Source organism: Dipodomys merriami, unplaced genomic scaffold (assembly GCF_024711535.1).
Source record: "Dipodomys merriami isolate MVZ:Mamm:240054 unplaced genomic scaffold, mDipMer1.0.p SCAF_7, whole genome shotgun sequence".
In the NCBI taxonomy this organism is placed as follows: domain Eukaryota; kingdom Metazoa; phylum Chordata; class Mammalia; order Rodentia; family Heteromyidae; genus Dipodomys; species Dipodomys merriami.
The window spans coordinates 35,517,662-35,540,461 of record NW_027206290.1 but is presented as its reverse complement, the minus strand read 5'-3'; the positions used below and the strand labels follow the sequence as shown (position 1 = coordinate 35,540,461).

The following is a 22,800-nucleotide window of genomic DNA, read 5'->3' as shown; positions in this document are numbered from 1 at the left end:
CAAGGCGAGCACTCTACCACTGAGCCACCTTCCCAGCCCCATAAGGTCAGTTAATTTAGGAAAATGTCTGGTCATCTTAAAGCATTTCATCACCGGAGGATGAAGAAGAGGATCAAGGTAGGACAGAGAAGAAGAAAGTAGTTATTTGGAGACAGAGTACACTCAGAAGCTGGGACTGTGTGCGTGTTTAACAAGATAGAAAGACATGTTCCAAAAGAATGGTTTTTCTTCGATGGCTGCTCTAAGATCTCACTTTGGAACAGCAGTAAATAATGGTCCAGACGACTGGAAGTTAAGGAAGGTCATCCTAGAGAGGTAAGGTCAAAGAGAGGAACTCTGGGTTTACCAGGAGTTAACTATGAATAAGTACATGTTTACATGTAGACAGCATAATATGAAATGCAAACACGTGCCCACACGTATTGAGGAACTTACAAAGCCCCTTGTGTATTGATTCAGGCTATCAGTGAATGCAACTTCTGCTAATGCTTCTTTCACATAAGGAGGAGGTGATATATCTGGAAGTCCTTGGCCAAGATTCACCACAGATGGATCTGCAGCCAACTTGGTAAATTCAGTCCTAAGATGAAGAACAACAATGCTGTAAAGGAGGAGGCTGCAATGCTTGGTAAGAAATGTACGCATTATCCTGCCCATGTAATTGTAACTCCTCTGTACAGTATGTTCACAAATAAAATTAAATTAAATTAAAAAAAACAATGCTGTAATTAGTAAGTATAATAATTATAAACCTTGCTTGGTATGGATTTAGTCTTATTACACAATAGAAAAAAATATAACTTAGTTTTGCAGATTCAAAAAACAAAACAAAAAGCTGAGCACAAGTGGTTCATGCCTGAAATCATAGTTACTCATGAGGCTGAGATCTAAGGATCACAGGTCAAAACCAGTCTGGATAGGAAAGGCCATGAAACTCTTACGTTCAATTAACCACCAAAAAAGCCAGAAGTAGGGCTGTGGCTCAAGTGGTAGAGTACTAGCCTTGAGCAAAAATGCTCAGGGACAGAGGGAAGGCCTTGAATTTAACACCTCCCCACCCCCACCACACACAAATAAAACAAGTGTTTGCAATGACAACAACAAATCATTACCAACAAGGTAAATATACCATGTGTAAATAAAAAAAATGAAGGCTAAATTAATGAGCCTAATACTATTCTTTAAAATCCTCCATTCCATGCTACCCATATTTAACCAATATATTTTTTTCAACCATTCCCAGCTATTGCTTATCAACTACTATTAAGAAAAATTCAGATGGATATAGTGCAGCATGCTTGTAATCTCAGCACTGGAAACCCTATCTTAAAAAGGAGACAGTGGGAAGGAGAGAGGAAGGAAGAAAAGAAGGAAGGAAGGAAAGAGAAAGAAAAGAAAAAGAAACAAAGAAAAGTTAATAGTTTAATAAGATAATAAAATTAAAAAAAATTAAACAGTGTTAAGCCACACAAACCAGATTTCTTTTTTCTGTGCTGTTGTGTCCAGTGCCTAGTATCGAACTTGGCACATTGGCTATATGAAGAAACACAAGTGTGGGTGACAAGCTTCCTTCCATTTCATTTTAATTGATGAATTAAATGAATGGCTCCACTTTTGAACTACTGATGAGGCAAAAAAAAAAAATGCCCAATGATGGTTAGAATTTAAGACACTTACCATACATTGCTATCAATTCCTTCGATTCGTTTTGCATTTTTGAATTTCAAAGCCATTTTCTGAAAGAGATATATATTGAAAGAGTCATTTTAGGTTTTCAATCAAAGATTGGGAAGGTCAGTTAATCAAAAGTCATTCTTCCTTTTTCTGTCATCACCTGTGAATAGTAAGATAAATGAAATAAATTACCTATTATTAACTATTAATGAATAGATTTTTATCTATTAAATAATTCTATTGAATTCCTATGAAATAGAGGTCAGTTCTAGAGTCCAATACAAAATATTGAGGAGGATCCCATTTCCTCCTGTTCTAAGGAATGCTTTTCCTCACTTTTAAAGTTTATTTATTCATTGTACTGGTGTTGGAGCTTGAACTCAGAGCCTTACGTTGTCTCTTGCTTTTTTTCCCCTCAAGGTAGGTTGCTGTACCACTTGAGCCACAACGCTTTTCAGTTTTTGCTGATTAACTGGAGTTAAGAGTTTCACGTTTGCTTGGGCTGGTTTCAAAACAGAATTCTCAGATTTTGGCCTATTGAGTAGCTAGGATTACAGGTGTGAGTACTAGTGCCTGTAATCCTAGCTACTCTTATGAACCCTAAGATCATGTTCTTGTCCAAAACTATCACCCTATCACATCTGCCTTTTAAAGGACTGAAACATATTAAAGAACACAATAACACCAACAAAAAAGTTAGTTTAAAAAGCTAATTTAAAGTTGGGTCTTAGTGTCTTGCATCTGTAATCCTAGCTACTTAAGATACTGAGATCTGAGGATCATGGTTCTACAGCCAGCCAGGAGATTCTTATCTCCAATAAAACTACTCAGAAAAGCCAGAAGTGATGTTGTTGCTCAAGTGGTAGAGCACTAGCCTTGAGCACAGAGAGGCTCAGGGACAGCACCCAGACCCAGAGTTCAAGCACCAGGACCAGCAAAAATAAAAATAAAAAAAAGAAAAAAAGAAAAAAGAAAGCTAACTTAAAGGACTGAAATATAGTAAAGACAATACAATAACACTAAAAGTCAGTTTAAGATATATCGTGACCAGTGCTCTGAAGATCATTTGATGAACATACTCAATATTTTCTAAGTGAGCTCCTTATATGGCATGTGAGAGGAACTTACCAGGTGGTTTAAAAACCCCTGGATACAGGGTTCCAACCAATCACAATTAACATTACAGAGCAGAGTACATCTTAATTAACTAGTTAATATCTCCTAAGCTCTCATTCCCCCTATGATGATAATGAACTATTGGGAGGATTAACACAGTGTTTCACAGATTCATCAAGTAGTAGTTTTCAAACCCAAACGGACTCAGCCTGAGATCTGATCTCATGTTCTCACTCTAGAGCCTACACTTAGAACTACCTTCCTCTCCTAAGGTTCATTGTGTAAGACCTGCTAAGCTACTATTGAAATGCTGCCTCTTATATTTAGTCATTTCGACCGGGTCTAGCCACATCATGCAAACTAAAGACTGTGGTAGAAAAAGAATATTAGAAGTTACGATTATCACATAGTGTGCAATATTTTAATTCTTCAAGTTCGAAAGTGACATCTATACTATTTCTCAAAAGTATTGAAATAGCTTTGAGCTCATTGTTAACAAGCTGGTGAAAATAAGAAAAATGACTGACAGCTTTTTTTGCAGACTTTTGTAATAGAGTATTAAAGTAATTTTAATTCAATCTGGAAGATAATGATAATGGTTATTAAATATACCATTGTTCTCATTCTGTTCCCAATAATGGCACTAAAAATGCCTTTCTCTGTCTATTTTTACTCTTTGAAACTCATATTGTAAGTCACATGCAAAGTCTCCAGAGGTTAAAGTACCTTCTAGAATGACATGTGATTAAGTCCTATTGCAACCTGATGATACTCAAAAGACTACTTTTATAAGACAAAACCTCCTGCATGATAAAGAGAAAAAGGGATTTTAACAAATGTCCTTTAATAGCAGTGAAAGAATGTCACAGCTTTAGCAAGTCATTTAGTGGGTAACCACCAATGCAAAGTACAGATTCATAGTGTGCAGTAGATAAATTACATACCAAATACAATTACATTTAAAATTTACATAGGCCAGGTCTCTTCCTGTGTGTTCCCACTAAATTGTAGTATTTTTTGTTTTTAGCATTCCTCATAGATAGTACTTAAAAAAAATTCCTAGCTGCTCTTACAGCTTGTTTAGTGGTAGTTGTCAGTGTTAGCTTCACAAAAAATCAGAACCAACAGGATGTGTGAGATTTATTTATTTGTTGGCTAGGCCTGGGCATTGAATTCAGGGCCTGGGTGCTGTCCTTGAGTCTCTTTGTGCTCTACCACTTGAGCCACAGTACCACTTCTGGCTTAAAAAAAAAAAAATTGGAGTTAAGAGTCTCATGACTTTCCTGTCCAGGCTGGCTTTGAACTGCAATCCTCAGATCTTAGCCTCCTGAGTAGCTAGGAGTACAGTTGTGAGCCACTGGCACTCAGCTGAGATTTCCTTTTAAGAAAGTGGCTCATGCCATTTTGTAGTAGGGAAGTCTGAAATCCGCAGGTTGCAGGCTCAGGAAAGAACTGAAGTTACAACTCAAATCCAAAGGCATGATTCTGTTCCTGGGCAAGTGGGACAAGGTGTCAACTAAATGAAGCCCAGCCACATTGTGGAGAACAATGCACCGTCCTCCAAGTTTCCTCGCTTCACTTCTAATCTCCTCTAAAAATACCTTCACAGCAATATCTGGGTTGGTACTGGAGCAAACATTTGGGCACTGTGCCCTAGCGACTTGGTATTTGAGTAGATATCTGGGGACTGTGGTCAAGTTACCATCACTGTAGTAACCAACGTGTAGCACCATGCCTAAGACATAGTAAGTTTTCTACAAATATTTAATGAATGGATGAAGAAAACCCACTCCTATTAGGAGAGAATTTTGGGCATTACTCAAATTAAGGTAGGTACTTTTGTCAATCTGCTTACGTTAAAGTGTGATAACAAATGACCCCCACCATACTTTGAAATGATGGATTTCCTTCTTGTTCAGACTGTACTTGCACTGAAATTCAACCACTGCTGTGTTCAATGTCATTGTCTCCATGTGCAGGACTATATAAAGAGAGAAAGCTCTTAAAAGTTTCTGCTTGCATACATGTGAGTTCTTTTTTCATGCTTTATTGGCCAAGATGATTTCATGGCCAGACTTGGGGGAGCAATATATAACTAATTGCCCATCGGAGGAGGGGGTGGGGGGGGAGCAGTAAATACTTGTGAAAAAAACTATGGCAGAAATGAAGTGGAAGTATAATCAAGTAGGAGGTCGAATGGGTTGGATTACAGATGTTGAAATTCTGATTCCCAATACTCAATGTGTGTAGATGAGATAATTGGAAGGAGAATTTGGACACATGCACACACAGGGACGATGTGTGGAAGCAAAGGCAGAGATTGGAGTGAAGCGTCTGCAAGACTATGAACACCAAAGATTGCTAAGAAACCACCAGAAGACTGAGGAGAGGTTTGGCACAGATTCCTCCTCACCTCTCAGGAGGAAACAATCCATCTCAAGCTTTTAGTCCCCCCCCCCCCCCCCCAGGCTATGAGGGAATACATTTCTGTTGTTTAAGTCATTTATTTGTTAAAGCAACCCAGGGAAACCAATTCACTGATAAAGTTTCACAAGACTCCCTACAAAGTGAAAATACACCTATATTCAGAAAGATGCAAATGATTGCTGTATTTCCTATTTCCCCCAGGAGAGCCTGTACCAAGAAATTAAACAAACCTAGAATCCTATAGAGCATTAGGTGTGAGCCCCAGATGTATAAAGGAACACTACAAGGCTTATATAATTTGTGGGCCTAAGTAACTACGTGAGGTGACTTCTTCTGTGAATCAGACATAGTTATGAACATCATTGTATTATTGATACAAAACAACCATAAACAGCTTAAACTTGTTAGCTTGAAGCTAAAGAATGCAGTTCCTTAGATTGACCACAAGGTGGCGAGTTTGGCAAAGATATGAAGAAGCTTATTAAATCTTCAAAATGCTTACTTCAAACCTACTGGAATAAGAAGTTTGGAAGGATGAAAAAAAAAATGACCCATGATCCTAAGAGTCTAGGTACCTTAAAGTTTAAGTCAAGTCTCATCAGGACTTGGCTGATAAGACCTGATGCAGGTAGATGGGATGGGACAGGTGCAGAAAAATCTGCTGAAGCTGAGGGAAATCAAGGCTGTTGACATCTATATACAGTCATCTATGAACCGAAGTCTGAAGGATGAAGCTGGGGAAATCAAGGCTGTTGACATCTATACACCGTAATCTATGAACCAAAGCCTTATACAAAGATTCCAGGATCACAGCTCCCAAAATAGTCATTAGTAATAATAATAGAGAACAAGAGAAGGCAAGAAATAGGAAAAGCTATATATACATATGTATGCATACACATACTTGTGTGCATGGATGTATATACACACACAAACCTATATGAATGTGTGTGTTTATGTGTGTGTTGACATTTCAAAAACCACAGGTATCAGTGGGACACAATCTCCACCATAAACAGTTTAGGTAAAAAGGATTTAGTAGATAGTAAGTGCCATCAAGGGATTGGGAGAAATGCACCCTCAGACACTGTTAAGGCTTACAGTGTTTTGCTTCAAGTCTGTTTTTGTCTCTGCTTTCCTTCACAAGAGACAAACCACCATCCTGTCCCCTAACTTCACTATCATAGAGGTATGCACCCAAGAAAAGTTCATGGCTGTCCATGGCCTGACTTAAAAATCTATTAAGATATCACTCAGTGGAAATAATTATCTCGAAGTTATTCTCTCCCCCCTCCCCCTCGCCCCCCTATGGTACTAGGGATTGAAAGTCAGGAGCCCTGTGTTTTCTAGCCAAGGACTTTACCACGGACCCCTGCCTCCAGTTCTTTTTTTGTTTTCTTCTTTAGTTTATTTTTCAGATAGGGTACCAGTACTTAAATTTCCCTGTCTCTGCCTCCTATATATTTTCAGTTGAGCCACAAAATATTTACAAACACCTATCTTACGAAGATCATTTTTACAGAATATATAAACAATGTTTGCAAGTCAACAAAAGATAGTCTAATTTAACTAGGCAAAAGATCTGACAGCCTTTTTACAGAAGAGAAAGAGCTCCAAAGTGGTTTTTTTAATGCACAACATCATTAGTTATCAGAGAAATGAAAATGAAAACCGTAGTTCGATAGCACAAGGTCCCAATCCATACAACTGTAGATACCCAGTGTCAGCACGTGTGAAGCAATAGAACACTACACAGCACTGAAGGGAGCATCAAATGGCTTAGCCATTTTGGAAAATGGTTTTCCAGATAGGTAAAAATTAAGCAAATCTACTACACAACTAAGTCACTCCACTGTTATATGTCTACCCAACAATATGAAAACGTATGTCCATAAATGACTGGTATACAAATGTTCAAAACAATCATATTCACAGGATATGATTCCAAAACTTGGAAGCAATCTGAAGGTGTATCAACAGGTAAATTATTGTCTAATCATATAAAGACATAGTACCCAAGGTTCAAAAGCTAGGAGTACTGATACATCACACTATTTAAGATAAATGATTAAAATAACATGAATAAGATGATATGCATGACATAATCTCAATTATATAAAATATCAAAAAATTCCAACTACCCTACACTACTAAAGGAAAAAAAATAACTGAGGAGGGATCGACTGCAAAGGAACACAAGGAGCCTGGTGTGGTGGTACATGCTTGTAATCCCAGCACTCAGGAGGTTGAGCATTGTGAGTTCCAGGAAAGCCTAGGTTACATGGTAAGCCACTGTACTGACTTTAAAAAAAAATTAAAAGGAACATGATTAATCTCTTAGGAGTGATGGATATACTCTATATATTGGCTTTGGCAGGGATTTTATGACATTTACAGCCATTGAGTGATTGTATAAAGGTTATTGTAGATTTTAAAAAGTTTCCAGGGTACTCCCTCTAGACAAAACTCTTCTCAAACAATCAGGCAAAACAACATCACCTCGTAGATTGTCCACGTCTTCCAAGGCATGGCTACATATTCAAAACAACAAAACAACCAAAAAAGACCTAGACAAATTACTCTCTTCTGCCACCAGATGGCATGGCAGAATAACAGAATCTGCCTGCAAATGGTGGCAGACCATTTAGGGAAAGATGACTTAAAGGTAGTCAAGCAGAAAGCCAAGGACAGTAAATTCAGAAGTATGTATAATAACAGCACCGTTGAAGCAAGATATATTTATACTTGCTTTATTTTATGGAGTTGTTTTTTTTTCCAGATAGCATCACTAGTCTGTAACCTGTGCTGACAGAACAAATGAATAAAACAGGAGGAAAACAGATTTCCTCAGAGGAATGGGGAATCTTTTCTTTTCGAGACAAGGGCCATATCTGTAACATTATATGGATATCTATAACATTATATGGGCCATACAAAATGATCAGTACCTTCCATGGCCTGGAGTACTGGGCAAAGCACACATGCCTGGCCCCACAGGTATTAAATTATCACTTCAGAAAAGTCACAAACTTTAGCACATGTTTATTGTTATATATTCATAAATCATGATTTAACCTTTTCATTGATTCACTTTAAAAATTGGGTGGCACATGCCTGTAGTCCCAGCGGGGCAGGAGGGTTGGGAACATGAAGTTAGCCTGTGAGACCTTGTCTTAAGAAACAAATAGTAAAAGGAGACAGGTGCCAGTGGCTCATGCTTGTGATCCTATCTGTGCAAGAAGATGAGGTCCAGGGGATTGTGGTTCAAAGCCTGCCTGAGTAGAAAAGAGCATGTGCAAGGCACAGAATTAAAACTCTGGTACCAGGAACAAGAAAGAAAGAAACAACAAAGGGAGGAAAGGAAGAAAGGAAGGAAGGAAGGAAGAAAGAAAAAGAAGGAAAGAGAGAGAATGAAAAAGGAAGAGAGAGAAAGGAAGAAAGAGACAGAAAGAAGGAAAGAAGTAAGGAAAGGAAGGATGAAAGGAGAGAAAGAATGTGTATGTGTGAATGTGTGTGTGTGTGTGTGTGTGTGTGTGTGTCTGTGTGTGTGTATTTCTTTCACCCACATGCACAACTCTGGGCCATTTTGCCACTCTTTAGGCACAGGTAATTTGATTTGATTACAAGCTAAACAAACCAACACAACACCTGGAAATGTGGATCTGAGGCTGAGACAGAAAGGGGTAAATCGAGATCAAAGTTAGCCTGAGAACAATTCCTTCTAAAAGGCCAAGCTCTGTACTGTGTAAAACATACCTACCCTCTAAAATTTACAAGATTATTTAGTGTGGAGCGCTCAAGCCAGATAGAGCTCTGTTCCAAACTAACCATCAAAATCAATTAGCATGTGAAGTAGGCAGAGTATTTGACTTAGCTGAAAATGAACGCCTTCCCCATGTAAGTCTGTGTGGGATAAACGTGGCAAATTCACCGAGGGGCGGGGGAAACACATAATATATGCAGTAAGAAAAAGACACACATGTATGTACTCAAGCCTAGTGGACACTCAGAACATAGCGAAGACACAATTAAGCTAACTTTAAGTTAACTTCACACTAAACAGGTGGAGTGGTATGGATTAAATGTACTGTTTCCACATATAAAAGTCTTCTTTAGGGAAGGACAGATTGAAGGAGGAAAACTGTCTCAGTTGTTGTAAAACAAGTAATATTTTTGTGCTTCAGTTGCAAGCATTTAGGTGTTAGAGGTATCTCTTTCTATAAGCAATACTGGATTTGATTTGATTTTTGTACAGGAATAGAGTCTGAATGCAGTCTTGTGCTTGCTAGGCTGCTGCTCTACAACTTGAGCCAGGTGTTTAATCCTGTTTTTTAGAGATGGAGGACAGTGAACTTTTCTTCCTAGCTTGGCCATAATAGATCCTCCTCCAAAACTTGGTTTTCTGAATAGCTAGATTATAGGCATGAGCCACCAGTGCCTGGCTTAGGCTTTAATGAACTAATTAATAAATCAATCAATTAATTTATGGCAGCTTTAAGGTCCATAACAAAGTTGCACAGAGAGTATAAAGAATACCACTTATCTGGGGCTGGGAAGGTGGCTCAGTGGTAGAGCACTTGCCTTGCATGCCTGAGGCCCTGGGTTCAATTTCTCAGCATCACATAAGCAAAAAGAAAAAAGCCGGAAGTGGCACTGTGGCTCAAGTGGTAGAGCGCTAGCCTTAAGCTGAAGAGCTGAGGGACAGCGCCCAAGCCTAGAGTTCAGGCCCCACAACCGGACCAAAAAAAAAAAAAAAAAAAGAATACCACTTATCCTTTCAATGTCCACCTAAAGTCTGACCACCCACCTTTGGATAGAATAACCATTTCCTATTTATTCATTCAGACTGCATTGTTTAGCCTGCTTAGTTTTCTTCTGTTCTATTAACTTATTGCTTGCCTATCCACAAAACATCCTTCCTACATCTGTCAAAACTCATTTGTTAGATCTTCCTTGCTTTTCTCCTTTCTTCTTTCTGTACTAGTGGATTCATTGTATGCCTCTCTGGATATTCACTAGCTTTCTGGCAGGAGAGGATGATACACATTTTATCTTCCAGTTTCTCTGGTGAAAATATCCATAATCATGATAGATTAAGCCCTAGCTTCTACCAATCATACAGCTAAGAATGCTATAAGATAATATGTGGCGTCATCTACCCAAAGACCACACACTGTATTTTGAAAATACCTGCCCATCACTGTGTTTCATTGGGACTGTGAATGTTCCTGTAACCTCTTCCACTATAAAGCTCTGAGGAACTTGAATTCATGTTTCCTATAACATGGTCACTCACATTTGCCTCAGAAGAAACTTTAAAAAAATTCCTAAATACTATGTGATTTGTTTTTGTTTCTTTTGTATGTTCTTCCCCCACGGTATAACCCCTGTTTTCACTGTATTTGATTCCAGTGCCCTGCCTCTTGTATATACATTTTTCTTATTTGGGGAGGGGAAGAGAAATAACAAAATGCCGAAATAAGGATACAGGTTGACCCACTGTAACAATGAGATATACAAGACATTATGTTGAAAACAAACTTTACAACTTTGGGGCAGGGGTGGGGGGAAGGAGGAGTTAGGGAGGTGGGACTGGAAGGGATGGTAGAGGAAAAACAAAGGAGGGGGTAACAATGCTCGATAGGAAATATCCTCATAACCTTACTCATGTAACTATAACCCCTCTGTACAGTATCTTTACAATAAAAATTATATAAATTTCATCTCAGGTAGAATCATTATTTTATGTTGACATTCATCCTTCCTCTTACTTCCCTCTCTTCCCCATTCCCTCTTTCTTTTGTCTTTAAAGTCTGGATGTTAAAATAGGAAATGTAAACCAATCTTCATCCAAGTGGCTATTAATTTCTCTTCTTGCTATATAAGCAGTATGTTTTTCCCTTTGGCGTCCAGAACACTATTTACTTAGAATTATAGAAGTACAAAAAAAGAATTATAGAAGTAATAAATCAGGTGCTTCATTAAAAAAGTAAGTAAAATAGAAAAGCACAGTTCTGTTTTCATTCCATTCTCTTCCTCATAGTAAGTCCTTCAAAGTAATTTTTCAGTGGTATTAAGATTGTTGTGGATAATAGAAGCTTCTAATAAAGTAAATACGGTTGTAAGGTCTGCTCCTGGATGACGAGCAGACTCCACCTTCCTCACAGCAGTCTCCACCCAGTACCTGTGTTACCTAGGCAACTGGCATACCTGGAAGAGGTCACATCTGCATCTGCTGAGGTCACATCTGGATTCGATGTGGCCACACCTTTCCCCATCCTAGCCTAGATAAGGCCTAGCCAGTCCCAGACGCTCTCTTTCCCAGTTCTTTTCCAGCAGCATGGAGGGCCAACACGGCCTGGTGCCAGCCGGAATGATGAATAAACCTACACCTTACCTGAATACCTTGTGCGCGGTGTGGCTACCTCAGCTACCTCTTTTTAAAAACCTAACATTTTACCTGCTCCTCTATCGACTGCATTTTCTATAAACTAAAAGTCACAGAACCTGCACTTTCACTTGCTATAATACTCTTTCTTGCGTAAAAAAAGAACATAGACATTAGGATGATTGTGGTATTTGGGTTCCCAAACTTTGATCTTGGGCAAGTTACTAGACTTATCTTCAGTCTTTACTTTCTTGTGTGTAAAATAAGAATACAAAAAAATCATACAAAAGTTAAAGGGTTTGAGGAAAGCTAAAGTAATGATTATATAATGCCCAACACATTGTCTGAGCCCATCCAGGCAAGTAGCTGCTCAGTGAATGGCAGTTCTGGTCAATTATAAGACTCATGATATAACAGATACACCCATTCCAATAAGACACTCACTAAAAGCACCTGGAAAGTCAGGCTTTGTAGCACAAACAGATAATTCCAGCACCTTGCAGGCTAAGAAAGTAGAACCATAAGTTTGAGGCCAGCTTGGGCCACACAGTGAGTTTAGCCTGAGTGGCATATCAAGACCCTTTCAGAATAACAGATGCTGGAGATGCAGTGGTATGGTGCTTGCCTGCCATGTGCAAGACCCCGGATTCAATCTTTAACACTGTGAAAACAGAAGTATCTGAGGGGAAAAGAGCATCTTTAAAAAACCAACATTACAGAATGTTTGTCAATATGTGATAAGCAATACCTACAGCAGAAGTAGAGAACCCAAGGGTTTTTGAAGATGGAATTGTCTTCAGAAATTTTACTTTATTGCCAAGGGAACAGAGTCTCATTTGGGCCAAAAGCATGCTAGAAAAGAAAAGAAAAATTGGAAAAAATAGATGAATATAATTATATAAACATATAAATATGATTACAAGGTTACCAGATATTTATAGGTCACTGAGAAACTATGAACTTCTTTATATTATTAATACACAGTTTTGATAACTGAACAAGATTCCCTTCTTCCTCCCTCCCTCTCTTCTTTCTTTTTGAATCTTACTTCTATTCTCTCATCTCTCAATGTGGAATCATTCTGATTAAGTTATTCTTCCTTATCTTATGAAAAATGTGTTGTGAAAGAAATGTACCAAGTTATCACAATCAAAATGGAGCTGCTCATGTCATCCCTAACAGAAAAAGTAAATAAATCTGGAAGTTAAAAAAAAGAAGAGGTTTACACCTGGTATTACATAAGATAGAACCATAAGCTTTCCCAGATTCTACTATAACCATACAAAATATACTTGCTGTTCAAACTAGCACCAAGGCAACTCGTTTTATTAATCATGATGGCTCATTATCATTTCAAAATAATGTGATGTAATTCTTAGTTCTGTTTCTCTCTCTCTCTCTCTCTCTCTCTCTCTCTCTCTCTCTCTCTCTCTCTCTCACACCCCCCCCCCCACACACACCCGTTGTCTGAATATTTTTTATTTTGTCTGTAGTTTCCTGTGCAGGGATTCTCATCACAATTCTCTGCCATTCCCAGATAAACATCAGTATTCTTTGGAGAATGTATCTCTGATATACTGATGTTATAATTAGGTCAACAAATACTTAAGTCATTTAAACTAGAGGTCTTTAAAGAAAGTTGAAATGAAAAATAAGGTGTTTATCTACTTTTATCTAATTAAGAGCAATATATTTCAGTAAATACAATTTTATTCCCTAGTATATTTAATATAATGAATATATCAATCTAGGATCTACTCAAATTTCAGAATCCTCTGGATAATTAGAACCATTGAAAGCAGTATGTATAAGCAGGGTATGGTGGCTCACACCTATAATCCCAGCTACCAAGATTAGAGGTTCAGGAGTTTAAGCTCAGCCTGGTTAACACACTGCAAGCATGGCTTGTTACAACAGGGCAAAAGTGTTTAGGAACAGATTGTTCAGTTGTTTAGAAAGGTGGATGACAACAAATGCTCAATAAACAGAGAATATGTGGGTGAATCCTAGGTTATTTTTTCAGGAACTTTTCCTCAATAACTGCATAGATAGCTAGGGAGCTATTTCTACCGATTCCAGTCACAAAACAGGCATGCATTTTGGAACTGCTTCTCGACTTGTAGGAAACCGGTTACAAGTCACGAATAAGTACAGTTAGATCAAGGAAATGAAACTTCACAAAGCCAGCTGGTGAAAACAGGAAATCAGGAATGTACTGGGAAGATTTTCCTGATAGGGTTATTCTCTTGAGTGTATATATGGCTGCTGTACCCATAAATGGTATTTCTCTAATCTACAACAGTTCATTTAACCTTAGCCAAGCAGATGAAATCTTGTGTTCAAAGGGATGCTGAAGCTCGTGATGAACCTCTCTAAGTTACCAGAATGCTTCTGCTGCAGAAAGCTGTAAAAAAAAAATGGAGTGCTTGCCTAGCACGCATGAAGTCCTGGGTTCAATTCCTCAGTACCACATAAACAGAAAAAGCCAGAAGTGTTGTGTGTGGCTCAAGTGGTAGAGTGCTAACCTTGAGCAAAAGAAGCTCAGGGGTATTTCCCAGGCCATGCGTTCAAGCCTCAGGACTAGCAATAATAATAATAATAATAATAATAATAATAATAATAATAATAATAATAATAATGATATAGGAGATGATTGTTAAAATGTAGAGAGCTGGGGATATGGCTCATTGGCAGAGTGTGTACTTAACATGTTTGGGTTCAATCTTTCAGAAGAAAGATAAAAAGAAAGAAAGAAAGAAAGAAAGAAAGAAAGAAAGAAAGAAAGAAAGAAAGAAAGAAAGAGAAGGAAAGAAAGGAAGGAAGGAAGGAAGGAAGAAAGAGAGAGAAAGAGAAAGAGAGAGAAGTAGAGAGAAAGAGAGAAAGAGAAAAGGAGAGAAAGAGAGGGAAAGAAAGAGAGAAAGAAAGAAAGAAAGAAAGAGAGAGAAAGAAAGAGAGGGAGGGAGGGAGGGAGGGAAAAAGGAAGGAAGGAAGAAAGAGAGAGAAAGAAAGAAAATCCTGCTCATCAATATAATGTAAACTTAAATGACTGTTTCCAGAAAGGCTTTCCCTAACTATGTAACCTATGCCAGCCTCTTATCTAGCCTATTATTATTTCTTTGCAGAACATTTTTGTTTGTCTGTTTACTCAATCTCTCACTGGTTAATTTGTAAACTTTACTAGGAGAGAGCTGGTGTGTTCTGCTCACCACCAAACTCTCTGCCAGCAGCAAGCAGTCTATTAAGCAACTGTTGAGTCAGTAAATCCATAACTCACATTTTAAAAAATGAATGATTGAATGCTGGGCACTGGTGGTTCATGCTTGTAATTCTAGCTGCTTAAGAGGTTGAGATCTGAGGATTATGCTGTACAGCTAGCCAGGGCAGTAAAGCCCCTGAGATTTTTTTTTTTTAAATCTCTATTAACCAGGAAAAACTGTAAAGTACAGCAGTGGCTCAAAGGGCAGAACACTAGCCTTCAACAAAACAAACATACAAAAACAACAACAACCCAGCACACCTCAGGGACAGTGCTCAGGCTCAGAGTTCAAACTCCAGGTCAGGCACGTGCATGCACATGCTCACATACTCACACAATAATAATGATTTAAGTGAGCTACTTATGAGAATTCTTGTATAAAAGATGGCCTTTTTAAAAAGTAACCAGTAGCTGACCTAGCTCATGCCTGTAATCCTAGCTACTCAGTAGGCTGAGATCTGAGGATCACAGTTCAAAGCCAGTCTGGTTCGGGGCTGGGAAGGTGGCTCCGTGGTAGAGCGCTTGCCTTGCATGCATGAGGCCCTGGGTTCGATTCCTCAGCACCACATAAGCAAAAAGAAAAAAGCCGGAAGTGGCGCTGTGGCTCAAGTGGTAGAGCACTAGCCTTGAGCTGAAGAGCTGAGGGATAGTGCCCAGGCCCAGAGTTCAGGCCCCATGACAAAAAAAAAAAAAAAAAAAAAGCCAGTCTGGTTCAAAGCCAGTCTGGGCAGGAAAGTCCATGAGACTCTTATCTCCAATAAATCACTCAGAAAACCAGAAGTGGCACAGTGGTTCAAGTGGTAGAGCACTAGTCTTGAGCTGAAGACTGAGGGACAGTGTTCAGGCCCAGAGTTCAAGCTCCATGACCACCAAAAAAACAAAAAAAAAACCCCACAAAAGTAATTAGATACCCTTTATATTTTATGTTTTCAAGTCTAAGATCAAGTTTTCTTAAAACTACATGTACATATTCTTGAGGCACTAACTCTTCTGGAAAAAAGACTAAATAGATTAGATGAAAGGAAAGTCTTAAGGAAAAAAAAAGGAACCATCTTGAGCTATCATGAGTATATCTGGATGATACTCTTTTTTGTGTGTCAGATCCTTAGATCTCAGCCTCCTGAGTAGCTAGGATTACAGGTGTGAGTCACCAGCGCCCAACTCAGGAAGATACTTTTTTCATCAAATAAATGCCCAATTATTTAACTCAACCTGATTTCCTAGGTACTTAAACAAATAATAAGTAAAATCCTTTTCTGTATTGTAGATAAGTGTATTGTAGATAAGCTTCTTGAAATCAATGGACTAAGTGTCATGATAATCTACTTCAGACAAGTCAGACTCTCACGAACCTGATATAATCTAATATTTTTCCTCAAGACAAATGAGTAAATGAATTCCCAGCCTCTATAGTGTTATCTATTTTTCTTAAACAGGAAAAAAAACCGATGAATTCCTGCTAGAAGGCATTGTCAAGCCACTGGATAGTCATCTGTGAGCTTAAATTCTAGCTCTGCAGGTTTGTGAGCCAAGCCCTGTACTGGATAGTCATTTGTGAGCTTAAACTCTAGCTCTGCAGGTTTGTGAGCCAAGCCCTGTAGTCACCAGTATGACCAGCTTCTTAGGGAACAGCTGACAAAATGACTTGTGACCACCTGTATATCTCAAAGCAAAACTCTACAGGCCTCTGCTATATGCATCCTATTTTAGTTGACTGCTAGAGAAAGCCACGTGAAGTAGCAGGACTCGTTTATTTAACAATTTATGATCATCGTCTTATTTAGCTTTCCGATACCATGAAAAACAAATACCCCAGAAAGTCAATTTAAAAAAGAAAAGGTTTACTTTGGCTCCTGGCTCAGAGGTTTTAGTCCAAGGTTGGCTGGCTTCATTTCTTTGGGCCTGGGGTCAGGCCGAATCTCATGGCAGCAGGAATGTGTGGTAGAGGAAGTTGCTCACCGAAGAAAGAGAGAGAAAAGGGGCCAGAGGCAAAATATACTCTTCAAAGAGTTTTCAACTGCAGCTAGACCCTTAAACTTGATGGCACATTAAGCTATGAACTCATCCACTGATAAGATCAGAGATCTCATGATCCAATAATTTCATCATGCCCCTACCTTAGAACACTGTTGCCTTGGACAAGTGACCCAATATTCAATCCAAAAGAGACGTCAGGCTCAAATTGACCCACAACACTGCCCAGGATTTCAACTCAATTTTGTAGTGAGTACTTCTCTCCCACGGTTCAAAATGATTATTCCTTTTCTATATCCAAACCTGACACTTTCTACCATTCTTCTCAGTCTAAGCATATGACTCTGCTTCCTATCCCAGGGAAACCATAAGATATCAAAGGGCTCAACTCTAAAAGCCCAACTCCCAAAGTCCTTTCCACACCCCTCCCCCACTGCCATCTTATAATAAAGGAAATGATCCTCCTACAACAGCATCATCCCTCCACCATCTCTGCCTCCAAATGCTTTCCACTGCTCCATGGTTTGGGTTATGATTTTTCTGCTCAAAATCATTATAACCTTGTTTTCTATATTCAACTATTTCCTCATTCTCTTTCAAATTAAGAAAGAACACAGAGCAGGGCACTGTTGCCTCAGCCACCTGAGATCTGAGATTCATCGTTCAAAGCTGACCTAAGCAAGAAAATTGATGGGACTCTTATCTCCATCACAGTACCAAAAAAGCTGGAAATGGAGTAAGGGTAGAGTGCTACTAGTAGAGTCTTGAGCAAAAGAGCTAAGTGATAATGTCCAGGCCCTGAATTCAAGTCCCAGGACCAGTACCACAAAAACAATAACAACAACAAAAACAAAAATGCACAACATAAAAAAATATAAAGCTTTCCACCGTAGCTTATTTTACTAGCTGTCTCCTTTTCCTCAATCTAATGTACTCTGACTTCGCTAACATTTCTTCATCAAAGCAGTTCTTGCTAAAGTCAGTTTTGACTATCAGGTTGTTACATCTGGTGGACATCTAGCAATTCTCACATCTTTTAAGGATGTGAAGTTTAAAATATTGATAGCCCAGTCCCCTTCCTCCCATAAACACTATGTTCCTTTGGCTTTTGCCACATTATAATCCCTCTTTTTTCTTGAACCTTTCACCTATCACCATTCAGTGATGGAATTTGCAACACTCAGACCCAATTCCATCTTACTTCTCACATTTCACTTGGTTCCTGGGTAACCTCCTTGTGGAAGGAACTAGGGGCAACAGTGGCAAACTCAAAGAATCTAAGATCATGGGCCACAGCTCCATTTCCAGCCACCATCGCTTGGCTGTTAAGGCTCTTTTAAAGTTTTTTTTTTTTTGTTATTGTTCTTCAAATGTTTGTATCCTTCAAAAAAATCATCCAAAATCATTTAGTCTATCTAATTCACTCTTTTTTCTTTTCTTTCTTGTTTTTTTTTTTGTCAGTTGTGGGGCTTGAATTCTGGGCTTGTGTGCTGTCCCTCAGCTCTTCAGCTCAAGGCTAGTGCTCTACCACAGCACCACTTCCATTTTTCTGGTGGTATATAGGAGATCAGAGTCTCATGGACTTTTTTTGCGAGGGCTGGCTTTGAACCGTGATCCTCAGATCTCAGCCTCCTGAGTAGTGAGGATTACAGGCATGAGCCACTGGCTCCTGGCCTCTAATTCATTCTTTTAATGTGACCTAGAGTAAACTCAATTCATTCTAATAGTAAATTCCCTATGCAGGGGCACTCTTGTCTACCTTTTTTTTTTTTTTTTTAACATGTGATGTATAAAATGAATATGTGCCGGAATGTGCCTGCCCGGGCATGTGCTTATAGACCATTCTTAATATGGAGGTGCATATTTTTCTATGAAAGCTCTTTGCTTTCTTTGTTTGGAAAGGCAATGTTTTGTGAACTATTTCTAGTGTGCTTCCAACTTACTGCAAGTAATGACCTTCTCTTTACTCTTTTTACCCACTAAGGGAAGAACCCTTCGTGTTCAGTCACACATTGAGAAGCTTTGAAGCAAGCCAGTTTTCTTCTGTGCATGAAGTAAATATGTATTGACAAACATTTTCTAATGCAATTAGAATTATAGTGAACATGCCTATATTTACTAATAAGCTACACAAAGACTTTGCACAGTGAATGAATAATTACCAGATTGGAGACAGCTTACAGAATGGGAGAGCATCTAGGTTAGTTGTTCATCTGACAACTGACTAATATCCAGAATATCTAAAGAACTCAGAAATTAAAGACCAAAAGAACAAACAGTCCAAGCAAATGGTCAAATGAGTTGAGCAGACCTCAAAAGTAAAAATGGCAAAAAATAAATAGTTGTTCAAAATCAGAAATATTCAACATCTTTCGTTATTATAAAGGACATGTAAACCAAATCTCCTCAGTGTGAATGCTATCATCAAGAAACCCAATAACAAGTGCTGGTGAAGATGGGGTGGAGGACTTTTACATTCTTTCTGTGGGTAGAAATATAAATTAGTGAGGCCATTGCTAAAGTTATTATGGAGATTCTTCAAAAAATTAAAAATGGAACTAATCACCTTATGATCCTCCTGCACTACTCTCAAGTATGGACAAACTCAAGGGGATCAAAGTTAACATATAATATACTTTCATACTGCTGTTTACTGGGACACCATTCAAAATATCCAAATCATGGACTCTGCCTAAGTGCTCACTTGAAATGAGTGGATAGAGAAAAAGTAGTGCATATATACTCAGTGGAGTTTTAGTGACTCACTCATAAAGAGCAAAATTATGTCATTTTTCAGAAAAATGGAACTGAACACCATTAAGTGAAATCAGTCAAACTCAGAAAGACAAAATTATATTTTATCTCTCATATAAAACAAAAAATAATAAAAGGACATAAAAGCAAATGGGAGTGTTCAGGAGAAGTGGGAGACTAGCAGTAAAAGGGGGACGGAGAGGAAAATGAATAATATATAAGTGACAGAAGAACATGGTAATCAAGTATAATAAGGTCATATGAAACCCAGTTATGTTGGATAATTAATTAGGTGTTTTTAGACAAGCACTGTTGGCTCACACCTGTAATCCTAGCTATGCAGGAGGCTGAGATCTGAGGATCGAGGTTCAAAGCCAGCCCAGGCAGGAAAGTCCATGAGACTCTGATCGCCAATAAACCACTCAGAAAAAGGAAGTAGTGTTGTGGCTCAAGTGGTAGAGCGCTCACCTTGAGCAGAAGAGCTGAGGGACAGCACCCAGGCCCAGAGTTCAAACCCCACCACAACCAAAAAAAAGGGGGGGAGGGGTTAATGCTCTAGATTTAAGTTCAAATGATCAATATCAAGCTGTAAACATTTTCATATATATGCATATAGAGTGTATGCATACGCATAAGTAGGCAGAAAAGGCAATTCCAGAAGGCTCTCCTGAGCTTGTAAACTAAAGCCAGATTACCACCAGATAACTGCACAGTGGGGTAACTACAGAAGAACAGACCACATTGATCAAAGAAATCACTAAGCGAGATTATTTTCACTTCATGCTTTTCCTGTTAGACCACTTCTAAAAGGTTTGTAATATTCACTGGTTACAACAGAGAGAGCATCCAAGAGGTGAACAAAATGCTGGCTGGAAAAGGAAAGTAGGAAGGAAAAAACTCAACATCACGTTGTTAGGCAAAGTTATTGCTAAAGTTCATCAGCACAAGATTGAAGGAGGTCCATCCAGAAATCGTTGAAACAAATGCTCAAGTGACTTGAGATCTGTGTAATTATCAGTTTCTCCAAAAGGAAGACAGATGGCTGCCTGGTGCAACTTGGGCACATCATTATTGCATGCAAATCCTAGGCTTTCATACGTGAGGTCAGATTTTAACAATCCCTGTATGGGATGTGTCCAGAGGCTGGGGCCTCCTCCTTTACTGCGTTCCCAGAGGCGAGATTGGCTTGCTGTTGTCCGGTAAACACTTTTGGACTCCACTAAGATTCACTTCTGGGAGGAGTCACCCCTGATCATGGGTTCGCGAAGAACTGGGACAGAAGTGCTACCTTCGGACTTCTTTCTTTCTGAATCTCCAAATTGCACAATCAATGAGAACAAAAGGTGACAGGTCGGTGACTGGGGTGCAGAGGCTCCCGGGAGGCCAGGCACCCACGCCAGGCTCTGCGGGGAAAGCCAGGGAGACCCTGGGGCGGTCCCTCAGCCACGGCCCCCCAGGCCCTGGCTTAGGATCCGGCTGCAGCGGCCCCGTGGCTACTGAGCGAGAGTCTTGTTCAGGAATGTGAATCGTACCTGGCTCGTCCCAGCCCGGCCCGACGCACCCGGCCCCACGGCCCCCGGCCCACTCACCTCGCTGTCCTGCCGGAGTCCAGCCCCGGACTGAGCGCGGAGGGAGCTAGGACTAGACCGACCCGGCGGTCTGAATGCGGGCTGCTGATTGGCTGTGAGCTGAGCTGATTGCGGATTGGATGCTCCTCCTGCGCGGGAGGAGGGCGGGGCGGGGCTGCGCGCGGTCGGAGCTAGGTCGTGGCCTGGGGCTGCGGGCACGGCTTGCCCTGGGAGTTCTGCCCCGCGCGGGTGGACCAGGGTGGGTGCGGCTTCTGAGCCGAGGAGGCTAACGGGAGGGGAGAGGGCAGCGGGTTTGTTGTGTTTGGGGCGGGCGAGATGGGCAGTAAACTTGGAACAGAGAAAAAGGCAGGTTTGGAAGATCTGGGGCGCAGATGGGGTCGTTGGGCCTGGGATGAGGCCTGGGCTAGGTTTGGACGGTGGTGGGTGCACTCGCGGGCCCGGGGGCTAGACGAGGGTGGGCTCCAGGTGGAGCCCAAGAGTCCGCCGACCCTAAGACTGAAGCAGGCTTGCAGATCGGGTGGGAAGGGGTGGGGGAGAGGCTGTTACCTTCCAGGACAGTTTAACCAGTCTGGTGAAAGAAGAGAGAATGCAGGGGAATGGGGGGAAACAGATGACCTCTTTAGAAAGGACATAAGAAAGGAAGAGCACAATGGGTCACTCCTAAGAGGAGGGCAGTGTTCCAAAAGGTGAGTTTCTATTAAGTATCCTCCCTCCCCTCCATCTTTCCCCCCATTTCTTCCTCCTGTATTTTAAGAAGAAGGTATGGTAGGAGTGAGGGAAGGAGAGAGGGAATTCAGACCTCCAGGAACCAACAAAACCAGTCTTGGATGGACGAATGGAACGTACTGCAGTTGGCAAGGTGTGTAGCTCAACTCCTTCCTAAATGATAGATGTCTTCCTCTTAATTTCTTGGGTAATTTAGTATATATATATTTGTTTCAATATCTATATTCAATACTAGACTGTTAGCTCCTTATGAGACAGACTACAACCATACTTCCCAGTCCTTGGCAGAGTACACTGTAGATACTTAATTAGTGTCTATTAAATAAATAAGTCCCTGTAGCCTAAGAAATTACTGTCTAATTTCTCAGTATTAGGGTTTGAACTAAAAGTCTGATGACTTTTACTTTGCCTATTGGATGTATCAAAGACTAAAATATTTTGTTAAATCTTTATGTAGATTTCTAGTTTTTGGTAAAGGCAGCCTACTTGCCCTATTTGATTCTTGAGTCTGGACTTTGAGGAATTGCTCTTCTTTCATTTGTATTTCAATGTTTGATATGTTTCCCCTCCCACACACACACACATCAAAGGAACTTGTATTTCCTTTTACTAAAAACATAGAAAGAAAAGTGGCAACTTATATCTTAAACAAGAAAAGATATCTTAACTAAGCTCAAACACAATTAAAAAGTCTATTAAAATTCAAACTATGTTTGACACAGAAAACGACCTGAGTGTTAGGCAATGCAGCCTGTGCAGCAGCAGCAGACTGAAGGCATTCCTTTCCCTTTCCTTGTGTTTATTGTACCCAGTGACCCTCTCAGACCTATTCTGTCAGAAAGCCAGGGCAAGGGCAGAGAGCAGGGAATCTTTTTAATAAGTTGATGTTCATGCAC

The 22,800-nt window shown here is 39.8% G+C and overlaps 2 protein-coding genes across 6 annotated transcripts in view; one reads left to right on the top strand and one right to left on the bottom strand.

The window, feature by feature from the left end:
* Positions 1–21,235, bottom strand: part of Kyat3 (kynurenine aminotransferase 3) — a 61,905-nt gene extending 40,670 nt beyond the window's left edge. For 4 of the 5 annotated variants that reach the window (XR_011368679.1, XM_070006334.1, XM_070006333.1 and 1 more), the window contains exons 1-4: positions 21,179–21,235; positions 12,358–12,457; positions 1,678–1,736; positions 436–580 (exon numbers count right to left, since the gene is read on the bottom strand). Coding sequence is in view for 4 of the 5 variants with exons in the window: in XM_070006334.1 (XP_069862435.1) it covers positions 436–580; positions 1,678–1,736; positions 12,358–12,456 (303 nt within the window). In the remaining variant the exon portion in view is untranslated. The remainder of the gene's footprint in view (positions 1–435; positions 581–1,677; positions 1,737–12,357; positions 12,458–21,178) is intronic. The other variant, XM_070006335.1, reaches the window with a different exon arrangement.
* Positions 21,236–21,347: 112 nt separating this feature from the next.
* LOC138816535 (guanylate-binding protein 7-like) overlaps positions 21,348–22,800 on the top strand; it is a 96,742-nt gene continuing 95,289 nt past the window's right edge. Inside the window, exons 1-2 of the mRNA XM_070006338.1 lie at positions 21,348–21,416; positions 21,933–22,037. The gene's annotated coding sequence lies outside the window, so the exon portion shown is untranslated. The remainder of the gene's footprint in view (positions 21,417–21,932; positions 22,038–22,800) is intronic.